This window comes from Anopheles gambiae, chromosome 3, assembly GCF_943734735.2.
Source record: "Anopheles gambiae chromosome 3, idAnoGambNW_F1_1, whole genome shotgun sequence".
Taxonomy (NCBI): domain Eukaryota; kingdom Metazoa; phylum Arthropoda; class Insecta; order Diptera; family Culicidae; genus Anopheles; species Anopheles gambiae.
Window position 1 is genome coordinate 63,510,411 of NC_064602.1, and position 21,351 is coordinate 63,531,761.

The window sequence follows — 21,351 nt, forward strand, 5'->3', positions numbered from 1 at the left end:
TTGTTAATTTATCTGTTTATTGTTTAATATAACATTTTTGTTATTTACCTTTACGGAATATCTTTCAAAACAGCCTTATACACTGAGCCTAAATGCTCTTAACTATAAACCCCACAAAAAACACGAAAACTGACATGGTTCAGGGCAAAGGCCATTTCCCATTTAAGGCCATTTCAAATGACCGCACCATGGCTACTTGTAGAAGTTTCCATGTTTCCTTCCTGCGAGAAGGATAGCCTATGGTTTTACATCTCCCTACCCACTTCTTGCCATCCCTTTGCGATTAAATCGCGTAAAAAGAAAAACAAACCATACGGAGTAGTGCTGTCGCTGGCAGACTTCTGGCGCCAGCATTTGCGTGTAATGAATGGCTTGTGCTTTGCGTTAGCACTCAACTGAACAACGAAAAAAAGGGAGAAACATTCAAACACATTTTTGCATGACAGCTAATGTCCTTGTACTACCTACAAGTGGTTCAAAGTATTTGCTCGCTGCAGTATGATGGATGTAGTGTATAATGTGGAGAAAAAAGCTCACTTTTTCAGAATCGCGGTAGCAAAAATATCAAGGACCTAACAATGGATTAAATTCGTGTAAAAAAACCCCAAATGCTTTAGATGTCGTCAAATTGTTAGGGTTCTGTTTTAATGGCATTAAAAACGGACATTATTTCCTATTCCATGCTGGAAGCATTTTCTTCATGTTGCTTCATTTTTGTGGCGCTATTTATTGTCCTTGGAATCACTTTGCACCGTCGTGTCGCTGTGTATGTGTTTGTGCACTTAGTCGTCCGGTTTGTTTGCTAAGTAGCTTAACGTAGCGAACACGCACCCAGGATCTGGCTAATCAAACTCTCGGCCACCCTTCAGTCGGACCAACCTGGCTCGTTGTGCTCAATTTATGAGCTTATGTTTATGATGTTTTCCCGACCTACGATGATTGAACTCTTCGCTCTTGGCATAAAGCAGCAAGCAACTTTCGTGCCTCATGAAAGGTGAAGTTGTTGCGTGGGTGCGATATTCAACAAATTGGATAGCGTGTCGTTGATTAATTTAGGTTCAAAAGCTTGTTCTCCTCCATACTTCTTACGCAAGCGGCACAGGAAAGTGAAGGAAAATGGCAAACGCACGCATGATGTGCATAAAGTGTAGATGTAGCTCACAAACCGTTGAATGGTGTGTGATACGTTTATACTTGTTTGCTTGTTGGTAGAAAACGGAATGAAAGGGAAGGTATAGAAACAAATAAGCTTAGTGCTACGTGTCATTGCACAAGATGACACTTAATTAAAAGTTATTTAAAGAAATAACTGTAAAAAATGATTGGAAAAGGTCAGGTATATCATTTCATTCTGTATAACTGTATAATTGATCTTAATTTTATTTAAAAATTGTGATAAATTATTTTACTACTGACAAAACTAAATATAATTAGAGTATCACAATAAAAGTTATCGCAAGTGGTTTTATGGTCATTTAGTGAATACTTTTCCTACCGTTCTGTTGCTCTTAAATTCGAATCGAATTTTGTATAAATCTCCACATTAAACGTTTTCAAGTAAACGTTAAAGTAATCTTGAATCAAGTAAAAGTGTAATTTAGTGGTGTTGTTTTCACGCGAAAATGTTTAATCACTATCATTTCACCAAACTCCCTCGTGAACAATTGTACTATATATCTTGATTCATTTCATGTTTGCCATCGGAAGCGTTTGCGTTAGTAATTAATTGCAAACTCCATACCGGTTTCATTGATTCAGTCGCCTCCCCTTTTTCGGTATTAATTACGCATTGCAACAAGCTACGACGTCCTGCTGAGGTTGGGACGTCCTGCAGGGAATTAGTCCAAATGAACGATTGCAGGCGCCGCCAGTTTCTGTCCGGATTTTGCCCAACAGAGGATAGGAGAAGACCCCATGCTAAGAGCTGTGGTTCCTTTTTGTGCTGCTGCACCAATCGGAAACGTGTTCGTTTTCGGTGCACAAATGTAAGGTATACTATTCGTTTCGATTGCAAATGTTCTCCAGAGGTGGATGTGGAAAAGTTTTTTCCGTATTTCTGGGACTTCCTTCATAATCCTATGGAGCTCCATAGTTGACGTTTTTCGCAAACGCCCTTACATGTTACCAGTGATATATGTGTCTGGTACTAGATCCAGGATTCTGGCTAGTTGAAAATTCAATTCATTTCGAAGACAGTTGAAATAATTTATCGTTTTTTTACTGGGATTTGTAGAGATATTATTTTCCTATACGTGCGAAACAAGGGAATTGCTTTTGAAACTTTTAATTAAACTCACATACCCGATAGTCTCTTACGCTCATATGTATATATTTAATTACATTTAAGAGAAGATTTACCTTCCTCTAGATCCTGGCAGAACCACAATCTAATCTTATTACAGTGTTTATCAAACCCTAAATTTAGCGTTTAAGACAAAGCTAGGGAAGGTAAAGTTTGGCCATTCTTCTGCCCTTAATCTACCACGCCCTGTGGCTTTGGAAATGTGTTGTGAAGTGTTAATGTTGAGGTTTCATTACGTGCTTTCGCCATGCAAATGAACGTCGAGGTACACATTCTTGCATAAGCAGTCCGTACTTCTTCTTCTTTAACGGATCTTCCACTCAACAGTGGATGGAATCTCTTGGCAAAAAAGTTTCTATTTTCGCCGACTGCATTGAGCTCAGTTTTTTCTCTTCCTTCATTTACCTTTGAATAGAAAGTTTGTAATGACTTTGCTGCTTCGTTTATTTTTATCGCATAAAACTTTCCTGCGGTTTGCCTTATTTTTTTACGGCTGTTAACGAGAAGCGATTGTACAGTCTAAAAATAAAGCGTAAGGTGGCCAAGTTTTGCAATCTCCTCAAGGGCATGTTTTACAGGTTTGCGTTTCACTTAATACCATTGTAATATTAGGTTTCGAACCAATTCAATGAGAGGGAGGGATGAGTAAATAAACTTACTGAATACAAGCAAATAATCCGTTATTTTTTTCTTTAATTTCATTTCATGTCCAGATATAAACCCGATTGCAAGGCCTAGGGCCTCTCGCCGTCATGTCGTCCGTGAAAGTGGCGGTCCGAGTGCGACCCTTCAACTCGCGGGAAATTGCCCGGGAATCAAAATGTATCATCGAAATGGCCGGCAACACGACCTGCATCACAAACCCGAAAGTTCCGCCCGGTTCGAGCGAATCGGTCAAACGCTTCAACTACGATTACTCCTACTGGTCACACGACGTAAGTTGACAGCACTGCGCAATGTGTGCATTACGGGACTAACCGGAGCGACCACACCTTCCCTCCCCTCCCTCTCTCCCGTCATCTTTGCAGCCGCGCGATCTGGAATTCTCGACACAAGCCATGGTATACTCCGATATAGGAGAGGAAATGTTGCAACACTCATTCGACGGATACAACGTTTGCATCTTCGCCTACGGACAAACGGGCGCCGGTAAATCGTACACTATGATGGGCAAACAGGAAGACGGCCAGGAGGGCGTGATACCGATGATCTGCAAGGATCTGTTCCGTCGAATACAGGAAACCGAGAGCGACGATCTAAAGTACTCGGTCGAGGTGTCGTACATGGAGATTTACTGCGAGCGTGTGCGAGATCTGCTAAATCCGAAGAACAAGGGCAATCTGAAGGTGCGCGAACACCCGCTGCTTGGCCCGTACGTGGAGGATCTGTCCAAGCTGGCCGTCACCTCCTACCAGGACATTCACGACTTGATCGACGAAGGCAACAAAGCACGGTAATTAGGCGCAATGCTAAATGAACGAAATGGCTTTTTGCTGTTGCATCATGGTGGTGATGGAATCATCGAATATACTAAATCGTGCCTTTACTTTTACTCTTTACCATCTTAGTACTGTGGCCGCAACCAATATGAACGAAACGAGCTCAAGATCACACGCTGTGTTTACGATTTTCTTCACCCAAAAGCGTCAGGACCGCATGACCAGCCTGGAAACAGAGAAGGTTTCGAAAATTAGTCTGGTCGATTTGGCCGGCTCCGAGCGCGCTGATTCGACAGGCGCCAAGGGAACCCGGCTGAAGGAGGGAGCCAACATCAACAAGAGTCTCACCACGCTGGGCAAGGTTATATCGGCTCTGGCAGAAATTGTAAGTACCGTACGACCGTACCGCCATACGCGTTTACGTTTACTCCTTTCCTTTGTTTAGTGATGTATTGGTCTGTTAGCTGAACGTTTCCAATGCTAGGATTTTTTGGTGTTTTGATCGCTGCTCGCATATCTGTGCGAGCAGCAACAGTGTTAGTGGTGCATTATGACATGTTACCTTATGATCCGTTCCATTATATAGCGATTTTTTTAAATTTACCGTAGCAAATATTGATTCATTTTCACTATTACTCGTTCTCATTTTATCGAACTCGCGTTGACGAACATTATCCTCATAATCATATCCATCATCATATACGAAATCGCCATGATAAACACTTCGATACAATCTACAAAAACAGTCCGTAAGTATTCGTTATTTCCGGGCGTCACATAGTTTTGTTTTTCTTTCTCGTTTCGTTGTGATTGTAGTTGTTGATAAGTTGGAGTGTTCCCACAGTAATGTGTGTCTTTGCAACGACTCACTTTTGTTAGATTACACTACTCATTCACAAAGTTAAATTGTCATTTCACACATATAAATTGGATGTTCAACAAAGAGCATGATGTTCCTGTCGTAAAATCTCTAATAATGTGTGTTATATGTGTAGATGTTCCTTTGCGTGTATTTTCATCGAGCGGTTTTGTTTAATTTATCCCAATAATGGTATATTTCTTTGTTGACAGGCATCTAAGAATAAAAAATCAAAGAAAGCTGACTTCATTCCATACCGCGATTCCGTACTGACATGGTTGTTAAGAGAGAACCTTGGCGGTAACTCAAAAACGGCCATGATCGCTGCGATATCGCCGGCCGATATCAACTACGACGAAACACTCAGCACACTGAGGTATGTCGGGAGTCAAATGTTGATCTGTTTCTATCTGGCGAATACGATTTACAATCGCTTTTTTCTTTCTTCCTTTTATTATCAGATATGCCGATCGTGCGAAGCAGATTGTCTGCAAAGCTGTCGTCAACGAGGACGCGAACGCGAAACTTATTCGCGAACTCAAGGAAGAGATACAGAAGCTGCGCGAGCTACTCAAAGCCGAGGGCATTGAGGTGCAGGAAGGTGAGTTTGAGATCGTTCCGTACCACATCCGGTGCTTAAATAAGCTGCCACTGTTAGACGCTTGCAGATGTCCTTATCCCTTATTTTTCCTTGTCAAAAACATGCGATTCGCAACGGTTCGGGAACGGTTGTTCCAGTTGCAATCGGGTTGATCTGTTTTCCTCAACCTGTACCGTATCTGTACCATGGTGTTGGTGCTCCAGGTCCATTCCCTTCTTCACACATCTTCATAGATGCCCTTCATGAAGCACCTTCCTACCTTCCTGCCATACATCGCTGCTCGATTGTTATCCTTTCAACCATGCGTTTGGAATGCGTTATTTCGGCCGTTTTTTTATACATACATTGTTTAAGTTAGTTCTTTGTGCGATTTGTCTGTTAGTTTTGCGAATCAAAATTCAAAATCTAAACCGAAATCACTCGCTCGCTCATCCATTCGTTCGAAATTCTAAATCAATCCCAAAGTATAAGAAATTCATCATGCCATTGTGCTGCTTGACTACATTTTTCACATTTGGTTGATCGTCTGAATCGGATTATGCTAGTTGGCGAGAAAACTGATGAAGGGGAAGAGAGAAAAAGAACAAACACACGCACTCACCAGTACATCTGCCATGGATAGCGAATATGAAGCTTGCCGAAGCTTGTTGCTTGCGATTATTACTCTACACACAATAAAACAAAAACCAGCTTAAAAGTGTTGAACTGTGAATTTTTTAATCACACTTGTACTACACTTTTCATGTAGGACCGGACGGTAAAGTGGTTTGTGAAAAGCGATATGCTAATAGTAAGTAGAGACTACCGTCGAACGCTAAGATAACAGTTATGCCTACCGTATTTAATGAAAAAAAACTTTGTTTCTTTTCTTTCTTTGTGTTGTAAATCTTTTTTTGTCTAAACTTGTTTTATTTCGTTTTCACATCACTATCGTATAACCGCCTTCTCACCATATCATGATACCATTCACCATAGCTTCGGTTTGTGTTTTTACTTTTCATATTATTTGCTAGCTATTTTTCCTTGTAACGATTTTTTGAAAGTTCGATTGCACTGAAATCGGCGTGCATTTTTTTGTAACTATTATGAAAATGGCGTAGAAGAACGCAACTGTACGAGCTTCGTCAATGTGCTGCCGAAGATGAGAGAATGTGTGTCAACTCATTTTTACGTGGCTATGTTTGTCTGCTTTGGCATCCCACAAACTGCTCCTCCAAACGATTTTGAAGCGTGAAGTTGCTTCTGTGAATATTAAAACTCTTCGCTACCCTTAAACTAAAGCTAGCAGTACATACAGCAAATGATTGACATGTTTGATGTGTGCTTTACTTGTTGTGAATATATTTTTGCTTCCCATATGCACGCATATTCATCCATAAATCACTTATGATCATCCAGTGTTTTTTTTAATTTATCAACACGCAATCGTTCTTTATTTCTTGTTTTTTAGTTTCATCATAACAGGGTTGGACAAAGTTGACTATTGAGTCAAAATTGCGTCAAAGCGTATGCTCACCTTTCCCGGCCCCATTTACTCAATGTACCAAAATCAGAAACTACCAAATTTGTTCAACCCATCGACTAAATTGATGGCTGTCACTGGCAAACATGTTGATCGTTTTAAGTGTTTGTACCGTTTATTATGTTGTTTTTCGTAGATCTAGTTTTGTGGTTGTTTGATCTAAAGAAGTGTGTGTTTCAAAACAAGGATACGTGCGAAAAAAAAAATTCAAACGCACTTCAAAATTAATTACAACGAATTTGAGTTTTGAATTTTCGAAAATAAAAACATCAATGTGATTATCCCTGGCATTTATCGTAAAAGAAAACCATTCTTCTTCTATGCAAATCGTCACATGTGGTTATGCGTAGCGATTTTTTGTGAATGTAGTACTAAATACACACAAACAATCTAATTTTTAAATAAAAAAAAGGAAAACTACTCACGAGCTGCAATAATACGATGTTATGTTTTAATGTTTTTCCTGTAACTTTTCTTTCCAGAGGACGAATGTCTCATCAAGTCGGACAAAATCGAGTCAGTTGGTGGTGTGGTCATCACCGAGGAAGGTGAAGATGGCGAGAAGAAGATACACTCGCCTAACCGTAATCGCAAACGTACCGGTTCGAGTACGGAAATGGCGGTCGATCAGCTGCAGGCAAGTGAAAAACTGATTGCCGAACTGAATGAAACGTGGGAGGAAAAGTTAAAGCGAACGGAACAAATCCGTGTGCAACGGGAAGCCGTTTTCGCGGAGATGGGCGTGGCAGTGAAAGAGGATGGCATCACGGTTGGTGTTTTCTCACCGAAGAAATCGCCTCATCTGGTGAATCTCAACGAAGACCCCACGCTGTCCGAATGCTTGCTGTACTACATTAAAGACGGTATGGGAACGGGACACGGTGCAACCGCGGTTCAGCGGGGGAACGGTAATAATTAAATTTCCTTTCTTCACAGGACTGACCCGTCTCGGTACGTCGGAAGCAAACGTACCGCAGGATATTCAGCTGTCCGGTTCACACATCCTAAAGGAGCACTGCGTGTTCGAGAATAAGGATGGCGTAGTCACGCTGGTGCCGCACAAGGACGCGCTAGTATACGTGAACGGGCGGAAAGTAATCGAACCGGAGGTACTGCAAACCGGTTCGCGCGTCATCCTGGGACGCAATCACGTGTTCCGGTTCACGCATCCCGAGCAGGCGCGTGAGAAGCGCGAGAAAAACAAGGAAGTTGATGTGTGCGAAACGCCTGGCAACAGTGGCGAGATTGCGGATTGGAACTTTGCGCAGTGCGAGTTGCTTGAAAAGCAGGGCATTGATTTGAAGGCGGAAATGGAAAAGCGTCTACTAGCTCTGGAGGAGCAGTACAAGCGCGAAAAGCGGGCCGCCGATCAAGAATTTGAAGAGCAACGCAAGGTAGGTTGATTGCATTTACAAATGTCAGCAAAGAACTGGATTTTCACAGTAGTTTCCATACGCTTGCGCAGACCTACGAGGCCAGAATAGATGCGTTGCAGAAGCAAGTGGAAGAACAGTCGATGACCATGTCGATGTACAGCAGCTACAGTCCTGAAGACTTCCACCAGGAAGAGGACATCTTTGGTAAGCGAAGCTGCACTCGAACGAAATGAACAAGTTAGTTAACCTATGAATCTCTCCCTGTCTCCCAATCCACAGTCAATCCACTGTTTGAGTCCTGTTGGACAGCACGAGAAGCAGGACTCGCTGCCTGGGCCTTCCGCAAATGGCGTTATCATCAGTTCACATCGCTTCGTGACGATCTGTGGGGCAATGCAATCTTCCTGAAGGAAGCTAATGCGATTTCAGTCGAATTGAAGAAAAAGGTATGAGCATATAACACAAACAGTGTTGCAAAATGTCACTGTCAATGTCCAAAAAATCTGACTCAAACAAAATTCATGTCAGCGTCACGTACTTAATGGTGATAATCAGATGTGAACTAAAAACGATTGGCTTGATCAATGCATGCTTCGTGACATTTTTGCGACTAACGCTTGCTCAGTCACTATGTCATGACTTTTTTCACTACTGTGATCAGTTCTGCAAAATGTCACTTACATAATCATGACAAATTACGGTTGAAACAAAATAATGTTAGCGTCACGAGCTCTACTGTGATGGTCAGAGGTGAGACTCAAACAGTTGTTGCGACCATCACATGCTGGGTGACATTGTGTGCAACCAACTTTTGGTAAGTCACTTGGTCGCGACATTTTCAGTCGGTGATAATCACGACAAGTGAGTGACCAAGAGTTGGGTGCTAAACAAAATGTCACCTAGCATGTAACTGGTCCACCAACTGTTTAAGTCTTACCTCTGATCATCTTTCAGTTGTGTACGTGAGCTGAATTGAGCTTCGTTTCAGTCATGAGTGTTGGTGATCGAAAAAGGGGCATTTGGCAGCCCTGTCACAGCGAGAAAAGTCATGATTATGTTTGTGTCGCCATTATGCTTAGCTTGTAAGTCAGAGTATCGCGGTTGACACAAGCACTTGCACTTGTTGTGTTCAGCATGTCATGACGCACTTTCATTGAATATCAGTAATGAGCATCAAGCTACCACGCATATGTCGATTGTTTTCATTGGTGAATATCTTGTGATGCTCATGACATTTTGCAGCACTGATCACAAATGACGGTGTTCATGTCTACAATGTATGCTTTATTTTCTTCCATTCTATACTTGTAGGTTCAATTCCAATTCACACTGCTGACCGATACACTGTATTCTCCGTTACCGCCGGAGTTAACACCCGCACCAGCAGTCGGTGCACTGACAAACGGTGGCCAGGAAGATGAATTCGGCCAGAATCCGATTCCGCGAACTACTGTGGCGGTTGAAGTGACCGATACTAAGAACGGCGCTACCCACTACTGGAGTTTGGAGAAGTTGCGGTAAGCTATCCAGCACATTCATTACACATTGTTCGCTTTTGTGCGATTTTTATTTTGTTCCCCCCTTGTGGTGGCATCGACAACGTGCTAAATTACAGCTTAACGCTCCACTTAGTATCAACATCTAATAACAGACATCCTCAAAGGCACAAACACGTTCTCATCACAAACTCATAAAAGAGATTTGTATCTATTTTTTGTTTGTTTTTGTATTAGATATCTGCACTGACATCATTCGCATTAAACTATTGGGCGGTTGTATTCCTTTTAGCGTGAAATTTCCTCCGCGTGTTAGATCAGTAATATGTTTAGAACAAAAAAATCTCTTTTAATAGTTGCAAATCTCGCTTGATTTTTATTCCGCTGTTATCTTTAACGCCTTTGCAAATGCGTATGATCCAGTTTTTGGAAGGGCGTTTTATAATTTGTTCCTCCATTGCCGGCATTTAGCGTGTATGAGTTGTTTAATGTCTTCTTTCTCTGTTTGTCTTTTATGCTATTGTTTGTTGCGAATCGTAATGGCGATATCTGTGCAATACGATTAACACCTTCAAACTTGGTCTTGTATAACTGGTTGTCATGAAATGAACCTGTGCGGGTGTATGTACACCCGCAAACTAATCCGCGGCTGCAATACACCTTTTGTTTTGAACGCTCGCCCACCCGACTCATCAAATTGGGCAGGTATCGGTTGGAGCTGATGCGACAAATCTATAACACCTCCGACACATCTCCCGAGCTGATGAGCTTCGTGCTCGAGCTGTCTAGTGGCGAGCACTCTCCCGAATATCCTGGCATACAGTACCAAGCGTACGCTCGGGCGGAGCACCAAACTACCGAACAACCGAACCGAGAAGCAGCACAGCTGCTGACGGGGCTAGCATCAAACTGTGATGTTAGCAATTGTCTGACCTCACCAACAACATCGGTGTCATCCACCGCATCCTCTCCCTCCGGTTCCTGTGGCACTGCATCACCACCATCGCCGCCATCCGTTATCTATGACGGCAGTATCGCCGGATCGCTCAACAGCGGCACGTTGGGCAAAGCAGGCACAAGGCTAACTCTGGCCAATCTGATGCCATCTAGGTTAGCAGTAACAGCTCCGCATGTAACGCACGTAATCAGTGTGGGCTCATTAGATGTGCAGTGTATTGTGTGCCCGGGATCTTATGCGGATTCCAAGCTGTCCGATTAATTTTGCTTTTTTACAGATCTTAATGATCGTAGAGCTGTGATATCGATAGTATCTACTGCTTTATTGCTTATTGCTTTATTGGTAGAGTTTAAAACACTTGCTATTTGCAAGCTGGATATAATTTGATGTAGTTTAATCATGTACAGTTTAATTTGTCTATAGTTTGTATCAAAATGCTGCTTTTTCTTTTATTAAAGCGTCTACATTTTTAGCCCACGATTTTAGCTTGTAATAACTATTCGGCTATGCATGGCAATGATACAATATTTGCATACATAATACACAAAACATCACATACATTATCCATCGAGCCTTTGAGGATTTGGCTGGAGTGATTACATTAAAAATCAAGAAAAAAAAACAAGACTCTAGTACAAAGCTTCATTTGGATTATGTTTGCCATTTGATGGAATCTGCAATTATTTGATGCTAAGTGTTGGCACAACAGTTTATTATGTTTGCCTAGAACAGTCGCGGATTGTGCTAACATTTATCATCAATCTATAAGATAAGAAATGCCAACTATATCTTAAGTATTATAAATAGCTAATCATATTTACGCTTTTATGGCTGTTGAAATAATGCATTTGATAGTTTACTCACGAGATGATATCTTTATAATTATAGGCAACGTCTTGAATTGATGCGTGAGATGTATCACAATGAAGCAGAGCTAAGCCCAACATCACCAGACTACAATGTGGAAAGTTTGACCGGGGGCGATCCATTCTACGATCGTTTCCCATGGTTCCGGATGGTGGGACGGTAAGATCGATTGTGTCAAAGCAGCGAATTATCGCAATGCTCATCGGTTTTTTCCGCCTCTCAGATCGTTTGTGTATTTGAGCAACCTGCTCTATCCGGTTCCGCTGGTCCACAAGGTGGCAATCGTGAATGAGCGTGGAGATGTGCGCGGCTACCTGCGTGTTGCCGTTCAACCCGTGATGGATGAGGAAAATGCTGACTTTAGCAACGGGGTGAAACAATCCGCCCGCATCCTATTCGACGAGGAGCAGAACGGACAGCATAAGGTGCCGAAGATTCGCACCATCCCCGATAAGGATGAAAAGTACATCGAGGGAGGAAACGAAATGGGCACCAAGCTGGAGGAATTGGAGCAGGAAGATGCGGACTCTGGACGTGGCGATTCGAGCGTTGCTTCCGAGCTGCACGAATCAAACGACCAGGAACCGGGCGAACATTTGCAGCCGGGCAAAGAGTTTACCTTCCGCGTTACGGTACTGCAGGCTACAGGAATTGCGGCCGAGTACGCTGATATATTCTGTCAGTTTAAGTAAGTGGCTCAGTGGCACCGGAACTGGATCGGCGTTGTAAACTAGTGTTATCTGTTTTTTCTTTAGCTTTTTGCATCGACATGAGGAAGCATTCTCCACGGAACCGGTCAAGAACTCAGGATCTGGAGCACCGCTTGGATTCTATCACGTACAAAATGTAAGCGTTCTGCTGGCTTGTGGTGCTCTCGTGCCAAATTCTCATATTCTTCCTTTGACACACTTCTTGCAGATCACAGTTCCGGTAACGAAATCGTTCATCGAATATCTGAAGACCCAACCGATCGTTTTCAAGGTGTTCGGTCACTATCAGCATCACCCGTTGCACAAGGATGCCAAGCAGGACTGCCAGATCACGAGGCCCCCTCCACGGCGCATGCTGCCGCCGAGTATTCCCATCAGCCAGCCGGTACGCAGTCCAAAGTTCGGTCCACTGCCGTGCCCACCGTCTTCGACGGTGCTGGCCAAGCACGACGTACTCGTATGGTTCGAAATCTGTGAGCTGGCTCCTAACGGCGAGTACGTACCGGCGGTCGTCGACCACAGTGACGATCTGCCCTGCCGGGGACTGTTCCTGCTTCACCAGGGCATTCAGCGACGCATTCGTATCACTATCGTGCACGAACCGACACCCGAAGTAAAGTGGAAGGACATTCGCGAGCTGGTTGTCGGACGCATTCGCAACCAGCCGGAACCGGCCGACGATGAGGATTCGGACTCGTGCGTCCTGTCGTTGGGCTTGTTCCCGGGCGAGGTGTTGGAGGTGCCCGGAGATGATCGGTCGTTCTTCCGTTTCGAAGCTGCCTGGGACTCGAGTCTGCACAATTCGGCTTTGCTCAACCGTGTCACACAAACGGGCGAACAGATCTACATTACGCTGAGTGCTTATCTTGAGGTGAGCAAGTGTGGCAAATGAAAGCTGGTACACAGTTTGGTAATTTATTTCCCCCATCTTTTCTCACTTTTTTTTGCACAGCTTGATAACTGCGCTCGTCCAGCCATCATCACGAAGGATCTCAGCATGATCATCTACGGCCGTGACGCCCGCACTGGACCACGTTCGCTGAAACATTTGTTCTCCGGCCAGTACCGCAATCCGGAAGCGAATCGCCTGTCGGGCGTGTATGAACTATCACTGAGAAGAGCTTCTGAAGCAGGTAGTCCAGGTAGAACTGTGCTAGTGTGTAGAGCGGTTGAGAAGGGAGAAGAGATGAACGCTTATATGATTTCCGTAGTTCCTTACTATATTTTTGAAAGTTGATTTGTTAAATTCTGTTTTTATGATTTAAACTCCTCTTTACCCTTTGCATATGAACTCTCACATGTTGATACAGCCATTAATGTAGACCATATTGCTGATGATAAAAGTTGATTGTGCGTAAGACTTTGAAGGCAGACAACTATAACACAATCTTCTCTGTTATGAACTTGCTTTTTTCAATGCTTTTTTATAATGAATTGCTCTCAACAGCGTGTTTGATATATTGTTTGCATTTTTTTTCAATTGCGTACGTTTCTTGCGCTTGCTATAATTACTTTGAAGCTCCAATGTAATACTAAAACAAATTCATCCTTCATCAGGTGTCCAACGTCGTCAGCGTCGTGTGCTGGATACGAGCTCTACCTATGTGCGCGGTGAGGAGAATCTGCATGGCTGGCGCCCTCGCGGAGATTCACTCATCTTCGATCACCAGTGGGAGCTGGAGAAGCTTACCCGCTTGGAAGAGGTTGGGCGCGTTAGACATCTGCTGCTACTGCGCGAACGACTCGGCATGGACACGACACCGAATCCGACCACCAAAACCGAAAAGGACGTGTGCAATTTGGCTCAGCGCGCTAGTGCATCACCGGTACACATGGTTATTCCACCGTCGCCGCAAACGCCGGTCAAAGATCAGCAGGCACCGGCAATGCCGGAGCGTGAGCTGTCTGTCCGCGAAACCGAGCTGGTGTGGAAGTGTGTGAAGCTTATTCAGGGTCGTATCGGCTGCAAGGAGCTGGGCGCCGAGGGTAACGGTTCCGGAACGCAAGCGTCCGACGCTTCGCCGGGCGATGAGGGCTGTGCCGATATGAACGCGAGCTACATTTCGAGCAACTCGATCGAGCTGTGCTCACCGGAACGTGTGGATATGCCGAACGGTTGGGAGGCACCGGCACCGGCTCCGCAAACGCAGGACCTGTCGCTTCGGCTGTACGTACCAGAGCTGGAGGAGATTCGCGTCAGTCCGGTGGTAGCCCGCAAGGGCTATCTGAACGTGCTCGAGCATGGTGGTTCCGGCTGGAAGAAACGATGGGTCACCGTGCGACGTCCGTACGTATTCATCTTCCGCTCCGACAAGGATCCGGTAGAGCGCGCCGTCTTGAACCTTGCCACAGCGCAAGTAGAATGCAGCGAAGATCAAGCGGCGATGGTGAAGGTTCCGAACACATTTAGGTAGGTATAATAAAGCATTCCCTGCCAAGGGACTGTGTGTGGAATGGCAACTAGTAAACACAATAATCTGTTTTACAGTGTTGTCACCAAACATCGAGGATATTTGCTGCAAACACTCGGTGACAAGGAAGTGCATGACTGGTTGTATGCAATCAATCCCCTGCTGGCCGGGCAAATTAGGTAAGAAGCGCTGTCTGCTGTAAAAGTGTAAGTGCACAATAGTAATGACGTACCATATCGCATACAGGTCTCGATTGGCCAGGAAAAACATTTCCAGCATAAGCAGCACTGGAAGTGGTGCAGGCGATCAGCAACAGGCGACGACGGGAGCGTCCGCACTGGCTGTAGCGGCCGCCCAGGGCAACGGAGGTGGCAGCAGTTCTGGAGGCAAATGAGATACAATAACGATGGAGTCCGTTCTAGTATACTAAACTACTGCGCAACGGCTACTCCTATACTGTCGCAGAATGTAGAGCGACCATAAACCATGACCACCATTATTCCTAGAAAGGATGATCCAAGTTTGACGTGATGCAATCGCCACCACCAAGAAAACCAAAATCAAACCAAAATAATTAGTAGTACTCGTTGTCGTTAACTCCTCCTCCCTCCTTCCCTCTCTCCACTTAGTTGTGTTGGTAGGTTTCGGTTTCGAGTTAAGAAATTCAACATCACAAATAAGGAAGAAGAAAACACGCAGCCAGACAAACTATGTCACGGTATGTGTCAAGAACATGTGAAGTTAGTTAGAAGAAGCGAGAACGGCATGAGTGTACGTCAGATGATGATGATGTTTTGGAGTGCGTGGCAGGTTAGTTGATTATAGTTTACTTTAGCACTTCTCATTAGTTGATAGTTTAATTTGTGAACGGTTCTTTTAAGAGCCGGCGTAATTTTACTTTATCGAAAAAGGATACTGCTTAACGCTACATGTAAGATAGCATGTTTTGTATATATACAAAAGAAAAGGAAAACTATTTTTATCCCACATAAAGCTAGAGGATCATTTTATCCGCGTGTTCAGTTGCCTGTTTTGGAGCAAAGTTTATTTATCGTTTCACATGTGATCGGTATGTGTATCACGAACGATACGGAGGGGGTTTATGGTTAGATCGCACTCAGGCAGGGTCTGGTGCTGTTTGCCGATTTTTTTTTTATTCTACAGAATTTTCTCTAGAGAGACTGCAATAAGGCTTACAAACTAGAAAGATAGAACGGGCAATGGGGAGGAGCAGCGAAGCTGTAACCTAACGCATTGCCCTAGCGAAACCGCAAGAACCGACCACTTGGCTGTCGTGCTTGCGTAGCGTTGTGGTACGAATTGTTGCTACATTTAGATATCTGATTTACTGTGCTTTTTGCAACACTTTTGTGACACTGTTGTTGGTGCTTTCTTTCTTTGCCAGTTTGGCTTGAGATGATGATGGCGAGAAGGAAACGGCATGTGTGTGTGTGTGGGCCAAGAGCAATCGAAATATGATAGTGGGAGCGATGTGCAAGGCAGAGGACACCTACATAATACTTTCCGTTGGGCGAATCCTAAAAGAAAACATGGGAAAGATATTAATCAATAGAATAGTTAATGTTTAGTGCAAAAACAAGTGCGAATAAACAAAAAACACACATGGAACAGCTTACAAGGACGAGTACGAAGCGGTACGAAAAACGCATAAACAAGATAGTGGTTAAAGTGGCAAAGTTAAGCATTGTCTAGAAACAAATACCGCAAGCAGAACAAATTGATATAAGTGTATTGACGAAGCAAAAGGATCAACACTACTAGCAAACACATTCTGATAACACTCACACACAGAGTATAGCGGCGTGAGACTACTGCGTTGGCTATGCTCTTGTTGTGACCGGATCAGAATCTCTATGCCAGCCACAATGTTTGAATCTCTGTAAAAGATAATCGTGTCGTGTACATCTCTCTTCGCGTAAACAAGCGTTGGCAAGACGGGAAGGAGGAAATAAAACATACAAAACGAACTACTATTTACAAGACAAAAAAGTCAGGCAGCAACCGCAACAATACACGGCGCAAGCATGCGAAGGGAATAAAATTCTACACAATATTATTCAACAAAACATACCTACGGAACTACCAGTAGTATAAAGATAACAAAAAAAAAACACAGGAAAAAGATCAGCTCAGCTCAAACAAGTTTGCAAAATGAACAGAACAAGAAAACACACTCCCATACATACCTACACCCGAACGTGGAACGTAAAGTATTAGTGCATTGACAACTGAATGAATTGTTACGATCGGACTATTACGATATATTTAATATTTTATTTTGCTTTTGCGGGGAATCTATTGGGCAAGGCAGCGGCTGGCAAAAGACTACTGAGCAGAATTGCAAAGTAAGGAATCGAATACACGCCACTCAAAACGCTTCGAAAACGTGTGCAGAAAAATGGACAAGGTACATGCACTGAAGACTGTTGCAGCTGGTGGCTTGAAGCTATTGTACGCAAGTGTGGTTAGTGTTTTTGCTTTCTTTTCCGCCTCTGCATCTGTGTGTTGATGGGGTGGGGGTAAGAACTTCCTCACGTAAATACAAAAGTGTGAAGAGTACTATCCTGTAATAATCACATCAACAAAACAGGAACATTGTACAGAAGTATGTAAATAGTGACAGCACACACACACACACAAACTACGACGGCGAGAAGGGATGGAAGAATATTGAAGCGTTTTAAGTTGTACGCTTGAATGGCCTTAGCTTCCTTTCAATATATTTTCCAAAAGAATGGAGCTTTTATCAGGATCAAAGCTGTGTTGTTCGATTTTGCATCCTATTGCTTGGGTTGGCGGCGTATAAGATTCCTCAAAACCATACTACTGTGTACATATTTGGTATCGGTCGATGGAGCATGTGGAGCCGGTGTGTCCGGTGTATCGTACTGTCCGCACGCCAAGACCACCCTTTATCGATCATCTATTTCATCTCACAGACACAGACGAGGAAGGTGCACAGGATTTAGGCTGATTTTGAGCATCACAGTGCAACCAACGGATACCAAAGATAAAGATGTGTAGGCAAACCAAAAAAGGGTAAGGACAAGGATGGAAGGAAGGTACAGGATGAAAAAAGTTAAGTACGATACGGCAATGTTTGTCATGCATTCGGTTTAGGAAAATCTTTCAGGCAGGAAGAATTTAGACAGCCAATTGGTTTCATTTTCTTTATCGCTTTCTTTTCGCACGGTTTAGATATGCTTGCATTAAGTGATGGTATAATGTCACTTTTATTATGCAAAGCATTGAAACAACCCATTCTTTTCTTAAATATATGCTTAATTTCTCACTTTGTGTATATTTTTCATTCTCTTTCTCTGAAAAGCTTCTTTCTAGAAACAACTAGAAAGTTAAAATAGACGAAGCGATGTTTTAAAATATTTGTGCAAAATTTCAAAAAACCAATGTATTGTTGCTATAACAAAAAAGGACACAACCTGGTACAACCGTGTGTGTGTAAACGTAAAAACAAAATAGAACAAAAATAAATGAATAAATGTAACCGTTTCAGATCCATTCTGCTTACCGCAAACCAAATAACACCGATACATAAAAAAAATAATTGTATAGGATATAGTGGATAAATAAAACAGACAAACAAAAACAACTGAGAATTACTTGAGAAACAAAACCAAACCATACCCAAAACGAGCAAGAAAAGAAAAGAAAAAAAAGAAAAAAGATCAATCCCAAAGTAACACAGTAGCGTTACTCTATCCCTAGCAGCACACACACAAACAGACACACAAACAGACAGACACCGCATACACCGCTCCATTCTTCTTCCTTCCCGTGTACTCTCTCTCTCTCTATACGTATATATTTACATAAAATAATACATGTATTTAGCCAAAATGCCTAGTAAAGAGAAAACTTGCTTACGTTTCCACACGCCGTTTTACGTTGATCTTGGGTGAGGGGAGGAGGGGGGGAGGGGTCCGATGGCACCCGAAACAGAAACAAATTAAGAAAAGAAAAAAATGGAGAGTAAACACAGTTTAATTTATTGTTGTTCCCCCGCAGCGAATCCGCCACATACGATCGTGCATAAAACAATATATGTATTCTGAACTCTATAATCACAGCATTGGATGAAATAAAAACAAGGAAGAGTAAAATATAACAACAAGAACAAAGAAACACTTGCCTGTGCATGCAAGTAAGTGTTGCATCATGTCGTGCAAGAAGCTATTGAGCAGCATGTTGAGAAGGTCTAATAAAAGAAATGGAAAATGCAACAAAAGGACACAAATAGTAAATGGATGTGTAGCCAGGAATGAAAGAAAGAACGCTGGAACAAAACAATATGGAAGATAAGTGGTAAGCAACAAAACACAACCAAAGGAGGGAAAGCGATTTGTGAACGTTTGTGTAGGAGAAGAAACCACAAATGAATTGAACGATTGGGAAAAGATAAAATATCGAACCTATTGAACAAAACCAAATCGTATTATCTCCTTCAACTATATGAAATATACAAAAAAAGCAAATCCATAAATATTTATATACATAAACAATTATACCTATACAGATAAATATATATATTTGGAACAGAGATAAAACAGAATGACCTGTGGTTTGGTTATGGTCCGTGAATGTCTTGTCGATCTCTGCAAAAGCATGTGCAGAATTTGACTAACAGCAAGTTCGCTCCTGGAAGTGAGCAATATGCACGTGTCTGGTCTGAAGTAATCACAGTGATCTGATCGTAACTGTAAGTACGCTGCTGCTTGATGGAGTTGGTTGAGTTGCCTGTGCAAGTATTATTTAAATGTGCGAAGAAATCTAAGTATTCAAAAGCTGATTGATTGAAGCATCGTTGGCTTTTTAGAGACGAGAGGTCAAGCTAAGGGTTTGAGCGAATAGGAAAGTAGTCGAAACAGACAAAGTCTTAAAGACATCGCCAATAAGTGCAACCCTCGACAACATGTAACCGTGGCATGCCGAAAGACGTTGAAAGTGTCATAGGGTCGTAGAATCATAATAGTGAAAGGAAAGAAAATGTGCAAAATGTTGCAGTATATACAATAACTGATCGAAGAACGACTGCAGTAGCAACGGAGGGAAAGGATGTAGAAAAAGAAACACAGGTAATGAAAACACTAACATATAAAGCCTACAAAACTGGTCAGCAATTGATGGATTGATTGATTGATTCAAACAGACAAGAAAAGCAAATGCAAACAATAACAACAACAACCATTCACACATATTCAACAATACAAACCAAACATGCTTTGAAAGAAAATAAAGAAAAATGTGGAAAAACACAATAAAAATATGATAAAAATGTAATAAAAAATAAGATTCAACATGTGCTGCATTTTATTGAACCGAAATTTAACGAAACCATCAATCTGTTATACGGATTGTTATACGACATGTAAGGTTAGAGTTGCGCCTAAATGTATGCAATATGCAGATTTCTTTTTAAACATGTTCACATGTTCTGATAGTTTTCCCTTTATTGCGATTGTAAGTTAGAATATGTTTTTAAAAATCAACAAGTTATTCGAAATTGGTATGTTTTCGGACGTGATGATAATAATAAAATTCTTCAACAATTTGTTTCTTTTGTTTTTACTTTCTACTTGGCTTGTTTTCGTATCGCTTTCGTACGTTTATGTAGCATTTATTGTTTCAACAAAATACTCACTAGAAACATAACAGGAAAATCTCGCGTTTGTATTTGCTACAGAAGTTTTTTTATCGAACAAAACATCCTCAAAGAGAACTATGTGATAGAAGAATACAATGTTTTCCTATTTTTCGGCGATCTTGTTTTCTGTTCTGTTGTTTATCTATTTCAAAGTAACTTCTTCGAATACGAATATTTTGTTGCCATGTTTGAATTGGACGATTGCGCTCTTAACACTACTCCGATATCAATAGTACACTTATCCATTAGGTAAAACATTAAACAATACTGGCTTTGCTATGCTGTCCACTCGGTTTTGTTCGTTCAATCGGGAATTTGGCGTCGTACAAACGATTGCGATTGTACACGCCAACAACTAAATTGCTCGTACTAAAATGTTACTATTCGGTTTATTTATTAATTTATTTATGCTTCCATTTCGAGGCAATCGCACCAACAATAAGAACAGTTAAGAGAAAATGACAAAACGTTAAAGGGAGTAATGGCGTAACGAGGGCGGCCTCTAGCACGTGTGTGTTTCCAAAGATGTGCAACAGGACGAACAAACAGGACAAGAAAGTTGTTATTATTAACTGACAAAATAAAACAACAATTAATTACTGGCGCACGGTACTTTCTGGTCGAGATGATCGTCTCATTGCATGAGAAGCCAATGAAGGCGAAGAATTATACGGAGCTTTTTTTGTTGTTCCTGTTGTGCTACAACTTCATAGAGCGTTTCCTGTTTTGTATGTAATTTTATGCTACAAAAAATACAAAAAGAATTTCCATAATATTTCTTGGTTTTAAATCTTTTAAGAAACAAATCACCAAACCAAATTTCTAATAAGAATTCCTTTAAAATAAAAACGTGATAACACACTGCGCCCTCATTCCTTCAGAATACGCAAACAAACCCCACGATGCGCGGTTCCGAATCTTTGATTCGTGCGCAAATCCATCAACACCATTCACTATTCAGAGCCTACTATGGGTAAGGAATTGATAACGAATCTCTACTCTACTGCGAGCTCTATTCACTTTAACAATCAACTTCAAGAAAACACGAGCAGAACGTTAACAGAATAATAAAAAAAAACAGAAAAGAGTTAAAATAAAAACTTTTCTAGACAATTAAAACAAACAAA

General features: G+C 42.1%; 1 protein-coding gene across 9 annotated transcripts in view; it reads left to right on the forward strand.

The window, feature by feature from the left end:
* Positions 1 to 21,309, forward strand: part of LOC1275256 (kinesin-like protein unc-104) — a 46,974-nt gene extending 25,665 nt beyond the window's left edge. For 2 of the 9 annotated variants that reach the window (XM_061653116.1, XM_061653115.1), the window contains exons 2-21: positions 3,016 to 3,237; positions 3,331 to 3,755; positions 3,871 to 4,126; positions 4,813 to 4,976; positions 5,062 to 5,201; positions 5,950 to 5,991; positions 7,206 to 7,586; positions 7,660 to 8,117; positions 8,189 to 8,303; positions 8,379 to 8,545; positions 9,411 to 9,616; positions 10,301 to 10,705; positions 11,442 to 11,579; positions 11,644 to 12,108; positions 12,176 to 12,266; positions 12,339 to 13,001; positions 13,083 to 13,272; positions 13,688 to 14,540; positions 14,619 to 14,720; positions 14,788 to 21,309. In XM_061653116.1, coding sequence (XP_061509100.1) covers positions 3,055 to 3,237; positions 3,331 to 3,755; positions 3,871 to 4,126; positions 4,813 to 4,976; positions 5,062 to 5,201; positions 5,950 to 5,991; positions 7,206 to 7,586; positions 7,660 to 8,117; positions 8,189 to 8,303; positions 8,379 to 8,545; positions 9,411 to 9,616; positions 10,301 to 10,705; positions 11,442 to 11,579; positions 11,644 to 12,108; positions 12,176 to 12,266; positions 12,339 to 13,001; positions 13,083 to 13,272; positions 13,688 to 14,540; positions 14,619 to 14,720; positions 14,788 to 14,935 — 5,592 coding nt within the window. In that variant the 5' untranslated portion in view covers positions 3,016 to 3,054 and the 3' untranslated portion in view covers positions 14,936 to 21,309. Of the gene's footprint in view, positions 1 to 3,015; positions 3,238 to 3,330; positions 3,756 to 3,870; positions 4,127 to 4,812; positions 4,977 to 5,061; positions 5,202 to 5,949; positions 5,992 to 7,205; positions 7,587 to 7,659; positions 8,118 to 8,188; positions 8,304 to 8,378; positions 8,546 to 9,410; positions 9,617 to 10,300; positions 10,706 to 11,441; positions 11,580 to 11,643; positions 12,109 to 12,175; positions 12,267 to 12,338; positions 13,002 to 13,082; positions 13,273 to 13,687; positions 14,541 to 14,618; positions 14,721 to 14,787 lie in introns of those variants that run through there. The other 7 variants (XM_061653122.1, XM_061653123.1, XM_061653117.1 and 4 more) reach the window with 6 other exon arrangements.
* The last annotated feature ends 42 nt before the right edge of the window (positions 21,310 to 21,351 follow it).